The following is an 18,307-nucleotide window of genomic DNA, read 5'->3' as shown; positions in this document are numbered from 1 at the left end:
TACTAGTGGAGCTAGGAAACAGAGATAACTCCGGAGGTCTGGACCATCATTCCAAAAGAAACATCCCACCACTCATTCAAGCTTTCCCCACCCCCAAAGGGAACTTGACATTGTCAGGTGGTCACCCTATCTATCTATCTATCTATCTATCTATCTATCTATCTATCTCTATCCATCTATCTATCATCTATCTATATCTATCTATCCATCCATCTATCTACCTATCTATCTATCTAAGCTATCTCCTTCCCTAAGCTTTCCAGAATCCTGTTTTTCAAAACCGTGCTAAGCTATATATGAAGACTTCTTTTAATACCTACCCACTGCTCTCCCACTCCAGTGCTTCTGTCTCAGCTGCTAGTTGCTTCCCCTCAAAAAAAATGTACCTTGTATATATTTTGGACATATTTACATATATACATGTGGTCTCCCAGATAGAATGTAACATTTTAATCTCCTTTTTGTCTTTGTAGCCCCTGTGCCCAGCGAGCACATTCCTGGGCACGTAGGTGACCCTTAAATTTTTTTGTTGATCTCTTTTTACACCTTCCCTATATGAAAATGTTGTCTTTCTAGCTAGATTGTAAATTCCTTGAGAGCAGGTGCTTTGGGGAAGGGTAGGGGGTGGGCAGGGAGACAGAGACACACCCAAGTTCTATCTTTCAGTCCTCCACAGGCAGGCACTGAATAAAAACTTGTTGAATAATGGATTTCTATTTCCATGCTCTTCCTTTGGACAACTTCTGCTTGCTCTGATTTCACTCCTCACATATCACTGTTATGACTCTTGAAAGGAGATAGGTCCCACCCACTCCTGTTGAACTTGAACCCAAGGCAACCCCCCCCCCCTTTAAATTCTGCAGGGAGCTCGACCTCAGGGCAGTTAAGCACGTGCCCTTCCTGCCAAGCCTAGGACAAGTCAGATGACTCCAGGAGGCTGGGGTTTCTCTTCCGGGCCCTCCCTGCTTCCCTCGCCCAGCTCCCCTCCTCAGAGACCTAATGTGGACTTGGGGACTGAAGGCATTCACTTCCCTGCTCAGCTTCCTGGCTTTGAGTTTAGGAATAGGGGTGGGGGCTGGGGAAGGGGAAGAGGGAAAGCAAAATATTAGAGGAGCATTTTTAAAAAGGAGAACTCTTAAACAGCAAGCTGGTGCCCCAATCATACTCAGCTGCCAATGGGGATGTGAAAAAATGGATGGCGAACCAAGCCAGAAGGGGAGACTCCGACATATCTTGAAGCTGTTTGCAAGCAAGCCTTGAGGCTGCCTGGCTGCTTTGCACGGGGCCCTGGTATGGGCAATGAACAAGGGCTGGGGGATGGGTCAGGGTTAGCCTTATTAATAATTAACAATGTCTTTAAGGGAAAAAAATCCTTGTGGTTTGTTGCCATACAATCAGCATTTTAGAGCCGAAAATGCAGTTTAAAGGTTGGAGGAGGGCCAGGGAACGGGCTGTTTTCTGCTGAGCTGGCGAGAATGTTAGGCAGGAATCCAGGAAAAACAAATCAGCCCTGCCACCCCCCCCCAACCCCCACCCCATCCAGGAAGCTTCACTTTAAACCGAACCAGATGATGGCTGAACAGAGCTCGGACAGTTAACCGTGAGCTTGCCAGCCCAAAGTCTTTGGGTAACTTCCCAAGGAAGGGGCAAGTGAGAGGGACTACACAAATGCCCTGGGAAAATCCTGGCCCAGCTTCTTCAGTAAAGGTGGCAATTTTGATGGGACAGGAAAACACCCAAGGTGGGTGGGCAGACATATGAGGCCATACGGGCAATTGTCAAGTTGCCCGATATGGAAACTTGCTCAGAGTCTGCCTCACTCAGCCAGAGGAAAAGGCATAAAACTGTCTCTGGGTTTAGCATGTGATCATGGAGGATTAGGGCTTGAGATACTATTGATCTGGGGCATCTAGGTGGCGCAGTGGATAAAGCACCAGCCCTGGAATCAGGAGGACCTGAATTCAAATCTGGCCTCAGACACTTGATACTTAATAGCTGTGTGACCTTGGGCAAGTCACTTAACCCTCACTGCCCTGGAAAAGAGAGAGAGAGAGAGAGAGAGAGAGAGAGAGAGAGAGAGAGAGAGAGAGAGAGAGAGATACACTATTGATCTGTAGATCAAGGATTTACCCAAATCTATCTGGAACCTACTCTTATTACCTCAGCTTGAAAGTGAATAATGTGAACAGGCTCACCCCACTTGGGAGTTGGGAGAGTCCTTCTAAATGGGCCTTGGCTGGGCCTTCCCTACTGGGGCAGGAAGCTGCCAAGGAAAAAGCCTCTGAAAACTCAAAACAGTAACTATGGGGATGCAGGAGTGAGGAGGTTGAGGGGATGAGAACACAGGGATGGAACTGGTTCTCACTCATGGAGCTAGACTCAGAAAGTAGGATGACCTGGTCTTACCAAGAAGGACAAGGTCTCAGTTACCAACTAGACCTAGGTCACTGGATACAACCTTCCCCCTTCCAAGGGATCTGTCAGGGGGAGCTGGGCAGTCTAAAGAAAGCTAAGGTTACTCTCCGGTGACCAAACCTTAGAATCTAGGGATGGTTCCAAACAGACCAGTGTCCCTCAATAACCGGCACAGATCTGTCTTCTGTGGATATCCTCAAATCCACCTGGAACACAACTATATTATAAGCGTTTACTTTGAGGGAGACAAATTCCTGAGTTTACCTTCTGATGGCTAATATTTGAGGGTTCCTAACCTTAATGAATCTTAAGAATTCCAAGAGGGGCAGCTAGGTGGCGCAGTGGATAGAGCACCGGCCCTGGATTCAGGGGTACCCGAGTTCAAATCCAGCCTCAGACACTTAACACTTACTAGCTGAGTGACCCTGGGCAAGTCACTTAACCCCAATTGCCTCACCAAAAAAAAAAAAAAAAAAAAAAAAAAAAAAGATTTCCAAGGCTGGGAGGGCCCTAGGAAGTCTAGTCCAACCAAGAATCTACAATATCTTCAAGAAGTAATCATCCAATTTCTGTTTCAAAGACAGCTCCATTTCATCTTCAGACATATCTAACTGCTGAGACATGGGGGAGTCATCCCCTCCCTTATATCAAACAGAAATCTGCCGCTTTGTAACTTCCACCCATTGCTTCCCCTAGTATCTCTTTCAAGCTTGGGTGGGCCCCTGCTAGCTCCAGGACTTTAGAATTTTAAAGTCTCTGCTCCCTATTCTCCATTTCTTTTATGGCTTCATAGAACTGGATTGCAGGGAAGAGCCATTGTCTCCCAGGCCTCCCTAGCCAAAGTGAGGGAGAAACCAGGAAGGATGCTCACCTTCCAGGCTGGTCCGGATACTTGTGTTTGCAGTAGGCTTCGAGGGAAGCATAAACTTTCTCTCGGAGGGCTTCTACTTCCGCAGGGTTGGAAAGTCCCTTCGAGTCTGAAAGGGAAGGAGAAATGTCAAAGGTAAGGCTCAGCTTTGGTTGTGGGAGCCAGCAAATTTGAGTCCTTCTGTCAAAAATGTAGAGTAAGGGATCAATGGTAAATGATGTCCAAGATTATTAGACTTATAGTGCAGGAGGGCTTGGAGAGCCCTCCACAGCTACAGCTGGACTCTTTCCCTTTGAAGTCATTAATGGCCAAACTCTACTGCCAGATTTTGATGAGCCTACACAGTGAGACCCCACTCAACCTATTTAACTTCATTTTCCCATTGTTCATCATCACTCACCTTCTCTAAACCACTTCTACCCCAATCCATTAGCATCCCTGGCCCTGCTCCTCTTGTTGCTTTTATCTTGAATTTCTCTGCCCCTTTTTCAACTCCTATCCAAAGTCTATACTTCCCCTAAAATTTAGTTCAAATGACACCTCCTCTATGAAGCCTACCCTGACTGTTCTATACATCTCTCTCTTCTCTATCTATTGGACAAACAACAGATACTAGAGACTTGGATCCTTAATTTTTCTCTATTTCCTGTGTGTCAGTCTCTCTGGCTAGATTGCGCACTCACTGTAGGCAGGGACTGAGTCATTTCTACTCCATTTCCCCCATTACCCACCAAGGTGTGTTGCTCATAGATGACACTTAGCCAATACTTGGTGACTGATTAGTCATTCTTCAGGCTGATGCTAATTCATCCTTCTTTCCTCCATTCCCCAGGGGTCCTCATCTTTTCTCTAATAGCTACTAAATAGCAGCTCAGTGTGGAAATAAGGAGGGTTGTTAAACTAATTGGGCTGCAGGCATGGTGCAGTGGATCAAATAGGATATTTGGCATCAGAGGACCAGGTTTCAGGTTCTAGCTCTGCTACTTATCCCTGTGACCTTGGGGAAATCATTTGAAATCACCTTTGTTTCCTCAATTATAACATAATGGGGCTGGACTAAATGATCTCTTAAGGTTTCTTCTAGCTTTAAGTCTTCTAGGATTATAGAAGCTAGGTGTGGAAATTCGATTCTCTCCTTAAATGATATCCCAACAGGACAACATGTTGAGGAAGGAGGGGAGAGAGATTGCTTGGCTCTCTCACCTGTGTGAAAAGAGAAGCCACAAGGGAGATGGTCTAAATCATCTAAGACTGAGTCTGGGAGCATCAGCTGCTGCAGAATAAGGCCCTGTGCATAAGCAGAAGTAGGGATAAGTGACATTGCATGGCTACCAATGGAGCATAAAGATATTGTCCAAGGATCAGCCCAAGTGTAGAGAGGTTCGTTACCAAAAGGCTGGTTGCTAGAGGGTGAGTTTTTCATTAATTTTTGCCACAGCAACTAATAAAGATTATTTCCTTTTAAAAAGGCCTTATATTTCCGGGACAGGACACAAGGCCATTGTCAGTGACTGCTGGGGGCAGTTCCCAAATCCCTCTAGCCCGGAATTGTGTCTCTGATGGGGTTACTGAGCAAAGAGCACTTAATGGAAGAAGGGGGTGAGGGAAGGTTTAGTAAGCATCTACTATGTGCCAAGCACTGTGCAAATCACTTTACAAATATATTATCTCATTGGATTCTCACGAGCCTGGTAGGAAACTGTTATGATGATCCTCATTTTTGAGCTGCCCTGCTTGCCATCCCCTTTATGGTTAAAGGCCTCCAAAACACTCCCACCTTCCCTGAGTGACAAGCTCTGAACTGGTTATGCAGGCCTTTATCTAAAATGATTTGGAACTTCTTTATGTTCCCCACCTCTACCTTCTCTTGAGGCAATGAGTTTTACAACTTTAATAACCACTAGGAAATATAGGATGACCTGTGGTTGGTCCCATAACTACCTCCCATTTCAGGGCATAATAGAAAAAGAGCTTAACTTGATGTGAAGAAAACCTGGGTTCACATCATCCTTTCGCTGCTAGTTCTACTCATGTGACTATGGGCAAGAGAACCTAGGTCTGAATCCAAGATCTAGAAAGCCAAGGGTGAGGGAAACACACTTAGAGTTGGAGTCATGGAATTCAGGACTTGATTTCAGACAAATCGCTTAACTGTTCTGGGTCTCAGTTTCTTTTCTCTAAAATGAGAGGCTCTGTAAGGTCCAACACAAGCCTAAATCTCTGATTCTGGCTAGCCATGGAAACTCCCCCCTGGAATCCCTGGTAGTTGGGAGACTGAGGCTGACAGATCACTGACAGATCCCTTGAGCTTGGGAGTTCTGTGTTGCAGTGGGGCTGAGCTGACTGAATGTCTGCACTAAGGTCAACATTAATAAATATGGTGAGCATCTGGGAGCTAAGGGTCACCAGGTAACCTAAGGAGGGGTGAATCAGCCCAGGTCAGAAATGAAGATGGTCAAAGGTTTTATGCCCATCAGAGTGGGAAGAGACTTTTGAGTAGTCCCTGTACTCCCAGACTGGATGAGAGAGGGAGACCCAAATCTTTAAAAACAACAACAACCACCACCTCTAATTCTGTCACATTTACCATCTAGGTAACTAGGTCTTCCATTCATCCGCTTGACTTACTACCTGTGTGACCTTGGACAAGTCATTATAGAGACCTGTTTTCTTTTTTGCAAAATGAAAGGATTGAACTATATGGTCTCTGAGGTTGCTTCAGAATCCAAACTGATGATGATGATGATAACAACCACACAAGTTTCCTAGATTTGCCCAACCATTTCTCATCCCTCCTCCCAAATTTATAGACTTTGTTTCTGTACTCTTCTAGCACTCAAAAACTAGTACAAGGGAGCCACTCAGGAAATGTATAGAGGATGAGGATTATTCAAAAAACAGCACAGAATCACACATCTGGTAAGGACTTTAAAGAACATCTATCCAACCTCTTCATTCTACAGATGCAGATATTTTAGCATAGAGAAGAAAATGCTTTTTCCAAAGTAATAAGTAGCAAAGCAAGGATTTGAACCCAGGATTTCTGACCTTTTCTACTACATCCCACTTCCTCATCAATCTATGTCCGGGCCTCATCTTATCCGCACCTCCCTTTAAATTTCCTTAAGTTCTCCCAAACCAGTCCCCCTCCTTCCTTACCAGGTCTGTGTTTTGCAGACTATATCCAGCTTCTCCAGCTGGATAAGATCCAAGGCTTGAGGAGCAGGGGTAACGTTTATGAGGTTTCATAGTTAAACTGTGAGGTAAAGACTATGGAGGGATAAATGGCCCTGTATCCTAGAGTGGACATTTTTAACTGGTTTGGCACAGCAAAGTCCTATCTCAATGTGGTAATACTTAAGGACTGTACTGTATGATCTCATCCCACCAGCCTCCCTCCCTCATTTCCCATTTGGACCTGTCCCCTCCAATCTGTCTATTACTTTTTCTCCTTTCGTCTCCACAACAGACATTCTTGACCCTCACTGCCGAGGTTATAGGTTTGCCAAGTTTTCTCTCTTGCTCTCTTTCTACGTCTTCCAAAGACCTCTGGAGATCAAATTTGCCATAATCTGCCCTAATCCCTCCCTCTTCTCCCCCTCCCCCTTCTCAACCTTCACTTGACATCTCTGCTCAAGCTGATTTCTTCTGTCTGATTCCAAGCCTTTACCAAACACATTCCATGTTCTGCAGGAACCATTCAAAGACTTATTTCATGAGATTACAGACTCAACATTGGAAGAGACCTTAGATGTTTAACATCTCTCATGAGGCCCAGAGGGGTCAAGTGACTTAACTATGGTCACCCAAGTAGTAAAGGACAGACCCTCTCTAATTTTAGACCCAACATTGTTCTTCCCTTAAAAAGCTTTTCAGGCAAGTCTTGCATCTCATTCTGCATTCTACGTAAATGTTTGCTGAATTCCACATCATTCCATTCCTTGGAAAGTAAATGGACTTGTTTTCTAACCTATGTCCAAATCTAAGAACAAGAGCATGGCCAATTGAGGCCGTCATGGTGGATTAGGCCATTTGGGCTTTTCTTATGGGAAGGTGACCAGCAATCATTGGTGACAGCTGAGCATGTCAGTGCAGTATATGGTAATCTTGCAACAGGCTAAAGAGAGTGTATGGATTTTGACAACTAGGTAACTTTGAATTAAATATTTGGTTTTTTTTTCCACTTCACAACCCTACATTATCTAAGGGGCTCGAGCTACTCCTTCCTTGGGGAGTGAGCTGAACAAGGTGAAATGTACCAGCTCTGAAAACTAAGCTGCTACAGTGATCCTGACCGAGTAACTGACACATGGAAGCCAGAGGCTTACATGGCTGATTTAAGTGACTCAGACACATTTAGATGAAGGATTGTGGGCTATTAACACAAAATTATGTTAAGTAATTTCCCCAGGAAGGGAAACTCTGTAATGGCTATCAATGAAAAAATGACAATTAATACGGCTTTCATCTTACAGAATGTCAGGGATGACATAACAGTCTTGACTGCCTTAAACAAAACCATAGAATACACACTATAATGTTAGAGGAGAAAAAATTCTGGAAACTCTGCAGTTCAATGACCTCCTTTTATAAATCTGGAAACTGAGGTCCAGAGAAGGGGGGTGATTTGCTGTGGATCATGTACTTATTAACCAATCAGCTGGCAAGCATTTATTAAATGTCTGCTCTGTGGCAGGTACTATGCTAAGTGATGACAAACAGGAACCAACCCCTGCCTTCAAGGAGCCAAAGTTTATCTTGAATAAATGGAAGAATCAGGACTTAGAGCCCAGGTTTCTGGCTCCCAGGCCAATGCTTTTTCCATAGCTGCAGAATAAAGACTGCTGAGACCTGCCCCTTACCACAAGCTTGTGATTCAGCCTGGAGATACAAGCCTCAGAGAAGTCAGGCTCGATACTGCTACAAAGGAAGCAACAGGCTTCTCGCATGACCCTTGCCCGTCTCAACTAGAAAGTTAAGGGGAGAACTTCCAAATTCTGGTGCAGAATGTGAGGATTCTACTAGAGCTGGAAGAATGTACTAGGGAAGATGGTTGGGAGCAGGGGCAGCACAGAAAGAGCTGGGCCAGGAGGGGAGGAGTCCATAGGCAAGGGAAGGAAAAATAATAAAAATGGAGAGAGATACTCTAAAGATAAAGAAACACTGTGAACCATAAAGGCAAAGCACGGCTATTTAAAAACCGGGGTTCTCAAATGATAGTCAGATGCCTAGAGGGTCCTTAACCAAAAACATCTGGGAAGTGCTGTTCACCAAGGCTGAGAGCATCCAAAGAATCTGGAGTTGGTCTCTAACCCCTCATCTCAGAGTTCCCCATTATACTCAATCTGATCTTTTAGTTCCACAAAGAAGAACCAAGTAAATGATGTGTCGTTCCTGCAGATCTCACTGACTCTGAAGACTGGAATTGCTTTTTTTTTAATCCAGAAGAGAAGAAAAGACATACCCGGGTTGAAGAGGACAATGGCTCTCAGGCAGCCCAGCTCTGTCTTGTCCATCTGCATGTCTCGCATTTTTGACACAAGTTCTGTCAGGACTCTGCAGGGGGGAGGAAACACAGAACACAAGACACCCCATCAGACGAGGATCCCCCACCCCTATTCGCTGAGATCACGCTGATAAAGTGTCAGGACATTTTGTCATTCTTGAGTTATAAAGCAGGACTGAAACTAGGAATAAGTTCCAAAGAAACTTTAAAGCGGGAATGTCACATCAGGGAAAATCTTCCAAAACAGTAAGAGAGAGAGAGAGAGAGAGAGAGAGAGAGAGAGAGAGAGAGAGAGAGAGAGAGAGAGAGAGAGAAATGTAAGTCTTCTGCCAGCTCTTTTTAGTATTCATTTTTGTGTGTTATTGCAAGTGTTTGTGTTTAAATGAGCTCTTTCCCCTTCACACACCGATGTCTGTTTAGATTTGGCTCAAAGACACAGGGAGCAGGGTCAACAATTATTAAACTGGAGACTGGAGATCAAGGAGAGGGTGATGTTAACAGTTGGGCAGAAGTGAGTTTGGAGTCTTGCCCTTCCTTTGTGTGTCCCTGTCTAGTGACCAAATCCTACCACTCTTGAGTTGATCAACATCTGGGACTGGGTGGTAGGTACTGACCCGCTCTATACCAGCATATTCATCTGTTCAATGGGCACAAGGATTCCCATTTCACATAGCAGCAGTATCTAGCTATTGTTTTGTCAACCCCTGGCACTCAGGAATTTCCAAAGGGTAAGGTTGTTTATGGGTTCTTTGCCCATGGGTTCCACATATCAAGGAGAGCCATTTCCCTGAGATGTGGATGACAGGAATGAGGTGGGGAAAGAAGTCTGGATTCTCTGCAAGGGCTATTTTGTTCCTTGGAAAATAGAGAAAGTCAAGTCAGCATCAAAGGGATGGGGAAGAGGGATGAGGAGGTTCTCCGCTTGAAATAAGGTGCCATTTTCCATTTCAAACCCCACCCCTTCAATAAGAGACCCCAGGTGTTGTAAGTCATGCAATCAAATGACTTAAAGGTCACTTAACCTTTTTAGGCCTCAGTTTACCCAACCCTGCAATGAGTAGTTGGGACCAGATGTCCTCTATAGACCCTGCTAGCTGATGATCTGATGATTCTGTTTCCCATGGGAGTGGATCTGGAGAAGGTCTTCAATCTTCATCTGGCCCAAGCATCACGACTTTCTCTTCATGTTACAGATCTCTCCTCTAGAAATTTATTCTTTGCCTAAAGCCTCTTGGAGGCTATTTCTGCTACCAGGCTGTATCATCTCTCAGAGGAACATTTCCATAAATTTATTCCTCAGGGTATCAAGTTTCTCAAAATCTCTTTCAAGGTTTAAATGGAAAACTCTTTAACTCTTTATCCAGAGTTTAAGGGTAGACTGTCTGATCCCTCCATGACTTTATAGACTGAGGCACTATTTCCCTTCCATTCCTTTTCTTCCTAAACTGTGCATCCTTCATTTCTTTAGTTTTTCCTCACTTAGCAGCCCTACATTGTCCTTAATTGTTTGAGTTTTCCATCCCTGGGTCCCCTCCAACTCTGTCTACTTTTGGATAAGCTGTGGAAACCAAGCTTACTGTGGGGATTGTCTGAACTAATAATAACAGAGATTACAGAATTGCAGAGAACTAGATCTTAAAGAGCATTTATTCCAATGCTCTTGTTTTACAGATGGAGAAACTGAGGCCAAAGGAGGGAAAGTGACTCACCTATGGCCACATGGGATCGCTCACAGAAGAACTGGGACAAGAAGCCAGATCTTCTCTCTCTTTACCCATATCCCCTCAAAATCACACTCGGATCAAATATCCCTTGTGGCTGAAGGATCAAAGGGAGATGACCCTAACCTTACCCTCTCTAGTAGGATCCCCCTTCCACCCCACAAAGTCCAATCCCCACCTGTCAAAGATGGCGCCCACCCCTGCACTGTGAGCGCTGTTCCTATGGACGTGAAGGCCGGTGGCAAGAAGGATCCCATCTTTCACTGCTATCGAGCGGTGAGAGAACGAGGCGATGAGCAGCTCATTCCAGCCTGTAGGGAAGGGGGGAAGAGGACACACATTGATCTCCAGCCCCTAACGAGCTCTTCCTTTCTCTAATGCCTTTCCCACTTGTCTGTCCCCATGCAATTAGCACATTATGTATAAACACGGTCCTGTTTACTAATTGTATCTACCAGACAATTTAGTTCATTCCTGTTTACTAATTGTATCTACCGGACAATTTAGTTCATTATGCTATCAGGGCATAATGCTGATTTACACGGTCTGAATAAAATGTATAGGCAATCTGAAAGTTCTTAAGAACTGTCCAAATGCTGTCTTCCTTACTGTTGCATGCCAAGACCACTAGTTGGTGTTAGAAGTGTGTCTAATAATTGAACCAGTCACAATCTGGTTTAAAAAAAAAAAAAGCAGTAGTACAAACTGAAGAATTCTCTTCTGACATTTGAGCAAAGTAAATAGATCTTAGAGTTTTATTAGAAATAGAAAATTACAGAATCACAGGATGTTAGATAACAGATAGGAGATTATATTGAAGGGGAAAGAGTACTGGATAAAAAGCCAGGAGACCTGTTCAGTCTTGGACAAGTCTTTGTATTTACTTACTTATGTATACGTTATATCCTGCCCCAACCCCCACTAGAGTATAAGTTCCTTAAGGGGAGGGATTTTTCATTTTTGTCTTTTTATCCATCTCCAGCACTGAACATAGTACCTGATACACAGGAGGAACTGAATAAATCTTGGTGAAATTGAAGTCACTCAATTTCTGTGGACTTCTAGCTTAAATATCCATTTTTTTAAAGGGAGGTGGAGAGGGGGTGTCGTGAGTGATCCTTTCCAATGTAAACCTGAGATTTTAGTCCACCTGCTTCATTTAACAAATAAGAAAAATAAGGACCACAAAAGGGAAATGACTTGCCCAAAGTCACAGAATAAGTTAGGAGTGCCTTCGGCTCTAGAATCTAGGCCCCTTATCCCTAGAATAGTGCCCCTGCCATCAGAGGCAGCTCTAATTGTCTCATGTGTGTTCATCTGGTCTCCCTAGCAAGAGCTGTGAGTGACGGTCGGGAGGCAAGAGCCTAGTCCCATACTTCTAAACTCCCCACAGCCTCAAGCACAGGGCTGGGCACCAATTGGCCAACATGAAAGGTGAGAGGTTAGCAGTGAGGGTGCCTGCAGGGGGAGCAGGGAAGAGTGGCAGCCCCCCAGCAGTGCCAGCACGGCTCTCAAGGCCAGCTGTTCAAGGGCCAAGGAGAAGTGAACTTCACAGGGGAAGACCTAGGGTGGGGCTGCATGCTTGGCAAGTTCATACAAGAGGCAAAAAACTTGTTATAAACCATCCTCTCCCTTCCCTTCCCCAGCAGCTTCACGTCCCTTCCCCGGAACAAACCAAATTGTGCAAATGGTTCCAGAGATGGCAGGACCCAGACAATGATCAGTTCTGGGAAAATGGGGTATGTGTGCATGTGTACGTGTATAATTAGGAGTACAACATCACTTTAAGCAAAACCAAAAGATAAAAATCCCATTTTTCAAGAAGCAGAGTGAGCGCAGTAACTAGATATACCAAAAGAATCCACCACAGAGTTTTCTTAAATTGTGAGCCCAGGGCAGCTAGGTGGTGCAGTGGATAGAGCACCAGCCCTGGAGTCAGGAGGACCTGAATTCAAATCTGGCCTCAGACACTTAACACTTACTAGCTGTGTGACCCTAGGCAAGTCACTTAACCCCAATTGCCTCACCAAAAAAAAAAAAAATTGTGAGCCCATCTAGAACGTTGGAAATGTGATTAGATCTGTGAAAACCTACTCACATGTAATCCTTCTTGGGCTTACTCAACAAATGCTAGTCAATTAGTGCAAAACCCAGTGTATAATGTAAGGTCCACCTGAATGGAGAATTCTAGGTTAACTCCCAATATCAGTAATCCCCTGAGCTTATAAACCAGTGATTCATTTTAGCAACCCTTTTCCTTATATTCAGTCACATGGGCTGGAACTACATTGGGAGGTCATCTGGAATGTACCTGATGTCAGCATTTTTAAAGCGGCAGAATGTACCTACATTTCCAAGCCCTCTGGACCACCAAATGGCCTTTGCAAAGGAGAGCTGAGCATCTGCTATGTTTACAGATCTTAAATGGTCATGGGGAGGATAGCTTAAGCTGACCCACCGTTCAACAACTCCACAGGCAGCTGCTGCCCGGTGCCGCTGGAGAAGAAAATGTGGCCAAATGCCTCATGAGCTATTATATCCCGTCATAGAAAGGAAGATCCTCGAGAACCCAGGTTGACTTGTTTTCCATTTATATTCCAGACCTAGCACAGGCAGCATGACACAAGGGGAAGAACACTGGATGTTGACTCAGAGGATTTCGGTGGAGATCCTTGGCTCTGCTACCTAATATCTGTGTGACCTTGCTCAAGTCTCACTCACTTCTCTTGTCACTGATTTTCTCATCTTCAAAATGGAGTGAAGGGAGGATGTTTGGACTCAATGTCCTTTCCAGCTCAATAGGGTATCACTTGACACAGAATAGGTGCTTAATTAACAGTATATGTTTGATGGATTAATTGCTTAATAAAAGACAGAAAGCACACCAGAAATCCTGACAGAAGAGATACGGGTGTCAGAAGAGACACTGATTTATTAGATAGTTCCTCAGAAGCTGCCATTTTACCCCTCTATCCCCCACCCCCAGGCCAGGCACCATAACCACTAACCTTCCGCCAGAGGCAGCAGGTTGGCGAGGTGGATGGAGAACTGGGCCTTGGAGTCAGGAATATGAGTTTAAATTCAGCCTCGCTCACTAGCTGTGTGATGCTGGGCAAGTCTTTTAACATGTCTGCCTCAGTTTCCTCAAATGTAAAATGGAACAGTAATAGAGTCTACCTACCAGGTAGGAACATACACCTTCGGTGGAATCTATCTTTCACTAAGTCCACTATATTTTAAGTTTGGGTTTGTTTTTGTTTTTTTGTTATTAGGGCCAACTTATAAAACAATTAGCATAGTGTTTAGTATATAGTTGGTGCTTCATAAATACATCCTTCCTCCTCTCTCTCCCTCCCTCCCTTCTTTCCTTATATATCCACCATTCAGTTCCTACCAGGTTCTGACCAGACTTAGGAGTTCTGGGTTTTGATATCAGCTTTGTACACATTTGCTCTATAAATTTAGGAAAGTCACTGACTTTGGGGGGAGTGGGTCTCAGTTTCTCTTCTTGTGTCAAATAGGGAGAAGAATCACTGTTCTCTCTAAAGCTCTGTTATACCAAGAGTGACAATAACTCACATAAATATAGTCCTTTAAAGGACTTTTACCCACAAACACTCTGGATGGTAGGGAGGGTACACAGTACTATCCTCGATTTACAGATCTAGAAGATGAGGCTCAGAAAGCTGGGGTGATTTGCCCAAGGGAACACACTGAATAAATACCAGAGCTTGATATTCTTTTTCTATTTCTTCCTTTCTCTGAGGGATTTTTTTTCATTTATATATATATATGTATATATATTTGTAATGGGTTTTCTTTTCCTTACCTTCTCAATGGGTATGGGAAGGGGATAGGGAGGAAGAGAATTTGGAATTGAAAATAACATAAAAACTGAATTTTTAAAAGCCCCTGAGCTGGGATTTGAGCCGAGATCTCAGGATACTAAGTCTGCTGCGATCTTCCATAACCCCCTCTCTGTCTTTTGAGGATCAAATGAGCTAAAGAATGAGAAAGTCCTTTGAAAAGCAAAAAGTACAACACAACTGTAAGGGATTATTGTGATTATTATCACCAGAGATGCCAGGAGCTCAGTTAGACAAGTCCTATCGCTTCCTTGTCATTTCTGATCTGAAAAACAGAGGAGATGGTTTTAGAAAATGGCCTCAGGTCTTTAGACAGGGGATCCAAGAATGAGTCAGCAAGTCAACATATGGAGAAAATAAGCATGGAAAGTATCTTAAAGACCATCTACTCCAACTCAATCATTTTACAGATGGAGAAACTGAGCCTCACAGGATTTGCTCAAAATCACAAAAAAGACGCAAAAGGAAATCACCTATCTTATATGTATTTTCCATGCTGAGAGGAAGGAATCAAGAGGGAAAGAGAATTTAAAAAAAAAAAAAAAGATGGGGCAGCTAGGTGGCGCAGTGGATAAAGCACCAACCCTGAATTCAGGAGGACCTGAGTTCAAATTTGGCCTCAGACACTTGACACTTACTAGCTGTGTGACCCTGGGCAAGTCACTTAACCCTCATTGCCCTGCCCCCCCAAAAAAAATAAAATAAAGACAAATCTACTCAGTTCTCCCCTATAGGTCTACTCTTGTAAGTGTGACCTCTGTGTCTCCAATCCATTGAAATATCGACTCAGTTGTGCTAAAAATACTTAATGCTAAAGAATAAATGTCTTAAATGGAACATACAGTCTCAGAAGGAATCTATATTCACTGGGTCATCTACATTTTAAGTTTATTTGTTTGTTTGTTTGAAATCTTCATGTACCAAAGAGAGACTTCCATCCCTGGGTGCCTTTCAAAGATGTTGTCTCTATGCCTAGTCACTCAATTTGCATGCTCTCTCACACCAGAGGCAGTTTCTCCCTTGCTGAGCACCCCCAAAGCCACAAGGTTCTCAAATCTTTAAGAATTCATGGACAGACAAAGGGAAGGGGGCATGGTTGGTCTCCTTCCACTGGCCTGAGGACTCAGTTCCATTTAATTTTCCTGTGGTGGATGCATGAATGAATTCAACCACTGCTCTTAGCTAAGTTATCATCTGTAAATATTTTATGCACAGCTGTTCACTATGGGCTGCTCTCTGAACTCAATAATACATAAAGCCATTGGTTAGACATCTCTATAGAGGTTATCTGAGGCCCTACTGGATAAAGACACCAGGAGTTGGACCTTGCAAGTCAATGTCCATGAGCTCCCTTTCCTCAGTCTGGTATTTAGTAGCACAGGGATCGTGAGATCACAATTCAGATGTATTACGAGAAAAGGAGGTGACATCAAGACATAAGAAATTCCTTCTCCTGTGAGCGGTGGGGAAAATTTTAGTTACTGCGTCAGGAAGGCCTGAGGCCAGAGCTCTTGATCCACATAGACCAAGATGGGTCCTGGAATTAAACCTGAAACACCATCAAAACCTACTACCTCTGGGCATAATAAATTAGCTCCAGGAAGCCAGAATTGTACATCATTATTTATGATTCTTGGGACATGCTTGGTAGGTCCATCTTCATCTGTAAACTGAAAGGATTAGACTAAATAATTTCTAAGGGTCCTCCCAATTTTGACGTTCAATGCTCTGATCCTTCCTATTTTATTGTACTACGGTTAAGGTCCCCCTCAGTCTTGACAGCAAATAACAACCTATTTTTAAAAGATCCCTTCCAGAGGTAACATTCCATGATAAATGAAGGAGCTGCAGTTATTAGACACTAACAATGAGCCAACTATGAACAATGAACCCAACTAGAAGTAGGTAGGTGGCTCAATGGGTAGGGTGCTGGGCCTGGAGGCAGGAACACCTGAGTTCAAATCTGGCCTCTGAGTTCAAATCTGCCTTGGACACTCACTAGCTATGCAACCCTGGGCAAGTCACTTAACCACTGTTTACCTTAATCCACTGGAAAAGGAAAAGCCAAACCACTCCAGTATCTTTGCCAAGAAAACCCCATAGATAGTATGGTTCACGGGATCACAAAGAGTAGGACGTGACTGAACAACTGAACCACAACAATGTGCAAAGCACCTATATTCTATGTACTATGCTTTGAGGTCCTTTCCAATTCTAACATTGTCTATAGTACAACTACATAACATTTTCTATCTTATGACTATCAAGATCTTCACCAAAAAGAAAGTCATGTGACCCCTATGTAAGGGGTTCCCAAAAAGTTATGTCTTTGATAAGAGCAACTCAAAAGTCGAATTAAAAGCCAAAATTGACTACCAAGAACCCAGCTCCCTACAAGCAGTGCTTCTACACCTAAAGCTAACATAACCATCTGCAATGTACCTCTGTATTGTTTGGGTAAATGATGCTCATACCAAAGGGATAGGTTTCTCCACACTTCATCTTCTAGACAGGATTAGGCTTATGGTGAGGAGAAGTTTTAAATCTATTACCCTCATTTTACATTTGAGACTTAAGAGGTCTGCCTAAGTGGTGTGACCAGGGAAAGATCATAAACACACTAAGCTAGCAGAGCTGGGTTATGAACCCAGGTCATCTGACAGCCTCAAGTGTGAGGCTCTTTCAGCTACACTACCTTGCCTCTTACTATGGAAATGTAGGTAAGACTTGTAAACAAGAAGAACCTAAAAGGTGAGTGGGATCTTGGAGATCAATGAATCCAATATCCTCATTCCAAAGATGAGGAAACATGTGTGTGTGTGTGTGTGTGTGTGTGTGTGTGTGTGTGTGTGTGTAGATGTGTGTCTATACATGTGTCCATAAGGAGCCTTAGAAGAGGTAAGTCACATGCACAAAGTCACACAGAAAATGAGACCCAACACTGAGAAAAAGAGCTTTCTGCCTAACAAGCCCAGTGTTCTTTCCACTACTCCATGCTGCCCACATTATTTCCCCCTTTTCATGGTTCAGATGGAATTAGGGGGAGAGAGGGAGAGAGAGAGGCAGCTTCGTGTTAGAGGCAATGAAACTACAGAATATGTCCCCGGTTTTCATGGGAAAGGAAGCTAAGTTGGAGTGGAAGGAAAAAACAGAAAACCTCTGTGGGATCAGAGATAACATGGTAGAATTTTCCGGGCATTATTTGGACAATACTGACTAAGAAGTTTCTTCCTTGAAAACTTAGCAGTCAACAAGAAAAGTTGATAATTGGGGGGGGGGGAGAGGAGGCAGCAAAGGGGAACAAGGTGGAGTAGGGTACCCAAGGAAATGTCCTTACACCAGGCAGTTATGCTAAATGACTCTGGTTTCTACTCTCCCCTCCCTACCCCAATGTAGTGTGTGTGTGTGTGTGTGTGTGTGTGTGTGTGTATGTGTGTGTGTGTGTGTGTGTGTTTTAAAAGAGCAACTGCAATTCACAGCACATGTCTACAGCACTGTGCCCTGTAAACTAGCCCATCAGATATGGCAAATCATCTCTCAACATTCCACTCAGCATATAATTCTATCTCTTGCATCCCGAGTATTGAATGGAATTTGTGTTTCAATGTCCCAGTAACCAAATCCTGCAACCTCTATGGGTTAAGTTGTCTAGTTGACTTTTGAGGCCTCAGGCTCCTCCAGGCATTAAGCCCTGAGACTTTTCCCCAGTGACCTACCACTTATTTTTTTTTTGCTACTAAACATGATATTCCTCCCTGGCTCTGTCAGAAAGTAATGGAGGGTTCAAGCTTTACTGGGTATAAGGAGTGGAGTTTCTTCACCATTCTCCTAGTGGTTGCAAGGAGAGAAAATGGCATGTGTTCCTTCCAGCTCATAAGGGGATAGAGCTGGTTGGACATGAGTCTTAGGGTCAGAACAACCAGAAGCCTGA

At 43.8% G+C, this 18,307-nt stretch overlaps 1 protein-coding gene across 2 annotated transcripts in view; it reads right to left on the bottom strand.

Moving 5' to 3' along the window:
- Positions 1-18,307, bottom strand: part of RXRA (retinoid X receptor alpha) — a 441,222-nt gene that overhangs the window by 8,532 nt on the left and 414,383 nt on the right. For both annotated transcript variants that reach the window (XM_043981047.1, XM_043981048.1), the window contains exons 7-9: positions 10,689-10,821; positions 8,748-8,839; positions 3,287-3,392 (exon numbers count right to left, since the gene is read on the bottom strand). In XM_043981047.1, coding sequence (XP_043836982.1) covers positions 3,287-3,392; positions 8,748-8,839; positions 10,689-10,821 — 331 coding nt within the window. The remainder of the gene's footprint in view (positions 1-3,286; positions 3,393-8,747; positions 8,840-10,688; positions 10,822-18,307) is intronic.

The sequence above is a fragment of the Dromiciops gliroides genome, chromosome 2 (genome assembly GCF_019393635.1).
Source record: "Dromiciops gliroides isolate mDroGli1 chromosome 2, mDroGli1.pri, whole genome shotgun sequence".
NCBI lineage: Eukaryota > Metazoa > Chordata > Mammalia > Microbiotheria > Microbiotheriidae > Dromiciops > Dromiciops gliroides.
Note: the sequence above shows the minus strand (reverse complement) of the source record. Positions and strands in the feature narration are given on the sequence as shown.